This window comes from Saccopteryx leptura, chromosome 1 (genome assembly GCF_036850995.1).
Source record: "Saccopteryx leptura isolate mSacLep1 chromosome 1, mSacLep1_pri_phased_curated, whole genome shotgun sequence".
Classification (NCBI taxonomy): domain Eukaryota; kingdom Metazoa; phylum Chordata; class Mammalia; order Chiroptera; family Emballonuridae; genus Saccopteryx; species Saccopteryx leptura.
Window position 1 is genome coordinate 309,976,822 of NC_089503.1, and position 6,257 is coordinate 309,983,078.

General features: G+C 53.9%; 1 protein-coding gene across 2 annotated transcripts in view; it reads left to right on the forward strand.

Moving 5' to 3' along the window:
* Nucleotides 1-5,705, forward strand: part of TRIOBP (TRIO and F-actin binding protein) — a 59,228-nt gene extending 53,523 nt beyond the window's left edge. For both annotated transcript variants that reach the window (XM_066358367.1, XM_066358368.1), the window contains 6 exons: nucleotides 1,147-1,249; nucleotides 1,836-1,995; nucleotides 2,067-2,177; nucleotides 3,432-3,518; nucleotides 4,239-4,402; nucleotides 4,946-5,705. In XM_066358367.1, the coding sequence (XP_066214464.1) occupies nucleotides 1,147-1,249; nucleotides 1,836-1,995; nucleotides 2,067-2,177; nucleotides 3,432-3,518; nucleotides 4,239-4,400 (623 nt within the window). In that variant the 3' untranslated portion in view covers nucleotides 4,401-4,402; nucleotides 4,946-5,705. The remainder of the gene's footprint in view (nucleotides 1-1,146; nucleotides 1,250-1,835; nucleotides 1,996-2,066; nucleotides 2,178-3,431; nucleotides 3,519-4,238; nucleotides 4,403-4,945) is intronic.
* Nucleotides 5,706-6,257: the final 552 nt, after the last annotated feature.

The window sequence follows — 6,257 nt, forward strand, 5'->3', positions numbered from 1 at the left end:
GAACCCTGGGGCCCATGCACTTTGCATTTTAGGAAGGTAACCTGGTGCATATATTAATTATCCCCATGCCCCAGCTGCATCTGGGCTTCATCCTGAAATCTAGCACTAAGGTTTTTGTAATGAAAATTTTCAAGGTCACCTTAAGTGGGATAATCATGACCTCAAATAGCCTCATGTTTGTTCAGGTCAGGAATTGTCACCAAAAGAGTTATGAAAAACTGTCAGTGTTCAGAGCTTTTGGATTTGGAATTATGGATAAGACGATGGATGAGAACTTGTTTAATCCTCACAGCCACCCCATGTGAGTGTGAAAACAAACAGTCATTAGGAGCTCATAGTCTGAAAAATAAACCAGAAGTTAATGTCCGTGCTACACATTGTTCTAAATGCTATACATACATCTTCCAATAACTTATGAGAGAAGGTGCTATTGCTACCCTGCTTTCCAGATAAGGGACCTGAGGCACAGAGGGGTTGAGTCCCCTGAGCAGAGTCACCTAGATTTGTACCAACTACTGAACCTGTACTGTTTTAGGATTTGTTGTTGTTGTTGTTGTTGTTGTTATTAATCATTTTAGAGAGGGTAAAGAGAGAGAGAGAGAAAGAGTTGAAGAGAGGAGCAGGAAGCATCAACTTCCATATGTGCCTTGACCAGGCAAGCCCGGGGTTTTGAATTGGCGACCTCAGCATTCTACGTCAATGCTTTATCCACTGCACCACCACAGTGCCACTATGCTGGGCAAGGCAGATGGCTTGGTTTTTGTTTTTTATTTATTTTAGTGAGGAGGGAGAAAGAGAAGAGGGGAAGATGGCTTATTAAAGGACCCTCCAGGTTATGCAGGGACATTGGACTATGGGTCCCTGCCCAGCCATCACTAACAAGAGGTACCCGTGGTCAGAAACTGAGGCGTCTCCCCAGCAAGGTCCATCAGACAGGGATTGTTGTCCCCTGTTGCTAGACAGGCTTGAAAGGCCGAGCAACTTACCCAGAGCGACTCAGTTCATGCCACAGTGTGGTCCAGTGCTCTTCGTATGCTTCTCCCTGATTCTGTCTCCACGGTATGTGTGGTGTCTTAGAGGAGGTGGAGTTTGGTGTTGCTGCCCCTCCTCCCCAATCTCCCCATCGCTTTTCTGCCCTGCTTCCAGCCATTGAAGCCATGAAGAAGGCCTACCAGGAGGAGTTGAGCCGGGAGCTGAGCAAGACACGGAGTCTCCAGCAGGGCCCAGATGGCCTCCGGAAGCAGCACCAGTAAGATGGCACTTGGGGCCTGGGGTCTGTGGGCTGGGCTCCCTCTGAGCCAGGGGCCCAATGGCCTACACTGGTAGTTACGAATCAGGGACTTATGCTGACACCCATTGGCAAAGGACATGTCAGTTTTCCCCTAACTGAGATTCCCACTGTCGTCCTTGTGGCACAGGGAACAGAAGCAGCAGGGCCCTAGCCAGACCTCCATGCCATCTACATAACAGTTCTTCAGGCCCCTTCTTGTCTAGCTGGCCTTGGCCTCTATATTCCTCTTCCCTATGTTAGTGTCCCCTAGAGCTGGCTGCAGTGTCCCCTGCCACCAGTGGCTATCCCTCCCTGCCACAGAGCACGGTTATGGAATATTGAGGCTGCAGAGGCTTGAGAGATGGGCTCTGTCAACCCAACCCTTACAGAGGAGGCACCTGTAGCTGTGAGTCCATCATCAGTTCACAGCCCTGCGGGTGAGCTAAAAGCAAAACTAGGGTGGGAACTCAGGAGTCCTGAGCCGTTTGAGTCTGCCATGACATGACTCCAAGTGTGGTAGAAGCCCGCAAGCCCACATCATCCTTCCGTCCTCCGCCCCGGGCAGGTCAGACGTGGAGGCGCTGAAGCGGGAGCTGCAGGTGCTGTCAGAGCGGTACTCTCAGAAGTGCCTGGAGATCGGCACCCTGACGCGGCAGGCCGAGGAGCGCGAGCACACGCTGAGGTGCTGCCAGCAAGAGGGCCAAGATCTGCTGCGCCACAACCAGGTGGGCCTGGCCCCAGTGGGGGTGGGAGCACAGGCGCCCGGCGGCCCTCCACTGACCATCCTACCCCCCAGGAGCTGCATACCCGCCTGTCTGAGGAGATTGACCGGCTGCGCGGCTTCATCGCCACACAGGGCTCAGGCAGTGGCTGTGGACGCAGCGAGCGGAGCTCCTGTGAGCTGGAGGTGAGTACCTGCCGGCATACCAAACAGCCCAGCGGGACCTCAGGGCCTAGACATGGGCCCCAGCGAGGAGATGCCAGCACAGCTAGGAAGGACACCTGCTATATGCCCAGCAATACTGCAGCCAGAGTCCTGCCCTCCCATCAGGGCCTGCCACCTACCTGCTGTGTGCCCAGGGCCATTTGCCTCACATTTCTAAGCCGTAGTAGCTCATCTGTAAAATGGGACTGGCACCTTTCTTACTGGAATAAGTTGCAATGAGAAAATGTAGGCATGATCTTAGGATCTCTCTGGTATTTTATTTTACAAACATTTATATATGGCTTTTTTCTGAGCCTGGAATTTCTGTAAGCCAAAGTTCTTTTTTTTTTCTTTTCTGACCTTTGCTTTATTTTTTACAGGGGGGGGGGGGATAGATAGGAACAGACAGGAACGCAGAGAGATAAGAAGCATCAATCATTACTTTTTCGTTGTGACACCTTAGTTGTTCATTGATTGCTTTCTCATATGTGCCTTGACCATGGGGCTACAGCAGACCGAGTAACCCCTTGCTGAAGCCAGCAACCTTGGGGTTCAAGCTGATGAGCCTCGCTCAAGCCAGATGAGCCCACGCTCAAGCTGGCGACCTCGGGGTCTTGAACCTGGGTCCCCCGCATCACAGTCCAACACTATCCACTGCGCTACCACCTGCTCAGGCTGTAAGCCAAAGTTCTTAACTCAGTGAATCTCCCTAACAGTCCTGTGAGGTACATGCTATTACTGTCCTCGTTTTTTAGCTAAGGAAACTGAGACACAGGAAGGTCAAGTACCTGCCCAAGGTTGCACTGCTAGTTGGTATGAGACCTGGGATTTCAACCCAGCAGTCTAGCTCCGGAGGCTAAACTCAGACCTCCCTAGTCTGGCTGAAACTATCTCCTCTTTGGTCAAGTCAAGACAACAATACCTGCTTCTCCGGGTTTGTGGAGGGGTTCATGAGGTAGTCCACACGGAGTCCCAACCTCTCTGGTTCAGGGTAGGGCCATACTATGGCTTCCTTTTGTCTTCTTTGCCCTCAAGTTGAGGGCCTGGTGCTATAGTATGGACAAGGGCAAGAGCGAGCTTGCTGGAGAACTGTGTCCCTGGGGTGGAGTGGCTCTTTGTGAAGGTTGTGAGCTGCATTCTAGGGGCCTGAGGCAGGAAGAATACAGGCTGCAGTACACTCTGGGCCGGGCAGCTCTGGCCTCTGGTCCTGCGTCAGCCTGACACCCATGACCGCAGGTGCTGCTACGAGTCAAGGAGAATGAACTTCAGTACCTGAAGAAGGAGGTGCACTGCCTCCGGGATGAGCTGCAGATGATGCAGAAGGTGGGTCCTGGCTGGCTGACATGGGGTGTCAGTGGGTGGGGAACCTCTGGATCTACCTGCATGCCCTATCCTGTGAGCACCTGCTGTGTGCCAGGCCCTTCTTGGGCCTCTCACATGAAGATCTCATTATCCTCATCTACAGAGAAACTGAGGCAAAGAAAGAGTAGTGACCTGCTCAAGGCCACATTTGCTTTTATTTATTCAGCCAGTATTTATTGAATACCGTGGTAGGTGCTGGGGAGACATCTGTGAAAAAGACCCAAACCCCTGCCTTTACAGAGTGTATGTTCCAGTAGGAATAAGCCGTGTTGCTGGCAGGGGGAGCGCTGGGATTCGGGCCCAGGTCTGAGTCTGTGGTTTGCCTGGTGTCGTGTGCCTGTGTCTTTGACACGCACTGTGTGTTGGTGGCTCTAGGAGTGGGTGTAAGTCAGACTCATGGAATGGGCCCAAGCCTTGAGCTAGGCTGACCTGGTTCTCATCCTGGCCACTGGTTGCCATGTGGTCTTGGGTAAAAGCTTCATCTCCCCAAGCCTCAGCTCTCATCCCAAGCAGGGTGCAAGTAATGCTGAAATCTGTCACTAGATGGTGCTGGGAGGGGTTAGTACAGGCCTGGGGGCCACTGAGGACTGTGGAGGGGCCTGGCTGCTTTGTGCTGGCCAACAGAAAGCATGTGCCAGGTGGGGAGGGCTCTGTGCCCTCATAGCCCCTGCCTGCCCCCAGGACAAGCGCTTCACCTCAGGAAAGTACCAGGACGTGTACGTGGAGCTGAACCACATCAAGACGCGCTCAGAGCGGGAGATCGAGCAGCTGAAGGAGCACCTGCGCCTCGCCATGGCTGCCCTGCAGGAGAAGGAGGCCATGCGCAACAGCATGGCCGAGTAGAGGTGGGCACCACAGGGCTGTGAGTGGGGCCTGGCAGGACACCTGGCCTGGAGGTGGGCGCTGAAGGCTCCTTCACGCCCGACTTGCTGGGCCACCTGCGACAGGGCACTTCCTTCTCCTGGCCTCTGTTTCCCTTTCTGTAAATAGGGACCGTGACACAGTGGCACTTCTTAACACTGTGCCACAGCCACCGCCTGATAAGCCTACACCCCTCCTCAGGGCTGACAGTGTCCCTGGCTTGGGTGGCAAATCCAGTGTGTCCACCTGGCAACAGGGACACATCATTGATCACTAATAGTACTCCTTCCACCCAATCCTGCACTTGGAGGACAGGTCCTTGTGGACTTTAAGGCACTCAGGAGAGGCTACCCTAGGGGCCAGGCTCTTTGGGGAAGAGACTGGAGGAGCAGATCTGACCTAACCTTTGGGGCCAAGGGGTGTTCGAAGGACCTGCTGGTCGCCCTTGCCTGGCCTAAGCCACGCTGGGTCCCAGGGCCAAGGTTGAGGCTTCCCCAGCCCTCAGCTCCCTGACTCTTATCTTCCAGGTCCTTGTGGTCCAGCCCAGCTACAGACCCCCAGTCCAAGGGGACCAGTGGCCCTCCTCTGCTGGACGGAAGTCAGAAGCCAAGCTTTCTCCCCACCCTCTGTGGGCCACATGTGCACTCACAACAATTACATACATGCACTTACACACAGGTGCACTCACAGACACACACCACACAGACACACACACTGCACAGACACACACCCGGAGGCACACACAGACACCACACATACACACATGCACAGGCACACACACGCATATTCTCTGCATATCTGAGCGCACCCCTCGCACTGGGTCTTACCTTGCACCTTCTTCAGGATTTTATATGTGAAGAGATTTTTATATATAGACTTTTTCCTTTTTTTTGTTTTCTAAAACACTTTGTACTTTTTGAAAAGTAATTCCTTGTGGCTGTGTGCCCCCAGCTCTGGCTCCCCCTCTGTCTCCATCCTTCTGCTTGGGCTGGTCACGTGGCCCTGCCCTGGGGTCTGGCAGTGACCATGGCAGGTTTGACTTTGGTGGGAGAGGCAAGGAGCCAAGAGCCTACCACCCTCTTCCTCCCTTACCTCCCACTAATACTTCCTGCCCTGGGGGGTCCCACATTCTAGGACTCTGGACAGAGGGACAGAGGGAGCGGCCTCTGTCTCAGTGGCCCCACTGCCTCCTCTGGGGGGTGCTGGACATGGAACCGCTGGAGCTGCCTGTGAAGGCATGTCTCTCCTGATCCATCAGCCTTCTTAACTTAATAAAATGTTCTTGCAGCTCTGGTGTCCTGGATGGCTCGGGCAGGGTGGGCCATGGAGTTTGGTGTTTCTTAACCCCCTGCCCTCCAATACTCCCCCCTTCCTAGAGGGTGGTATGTGGGCTTCTGAGGGCAGAGTTGAGAATCTAGTTCTTCCACCAGGTGATACTTTGCAGCTCTGCGTGGGATTTACAGACTAGCACCACCTCACCCAAGGAACTTGCAAGAAACACCAGGTCCAGGTCCCACCCGACCTTCTGACTCTGAGCCTGCACTTTAATACAGTCCCCAGTGGTTCACATGAACCTCAAAGTCTGAGAAGCACTGGTGTAGGCGCTCGGCCCAACTGGAGCCACAACAGCCCCTGACTGACCTTGGGCAAGTCAGCCCGTCTCTGAGCCTCTATTGGTCTGTGTCTTTTAGCCCCAGTGCCATATTGAGGTTGTGCCCAGAGGTCATGGTCAGTCCTGGGCAGGGTTGGGGTGGGGACAGTGGCTGTGGGGGCCTCATCATGGCTGACTGGATGTGCTTATGGCCACATGGGGTTGGGAAAAGGGCCCCTTCCTGAGTT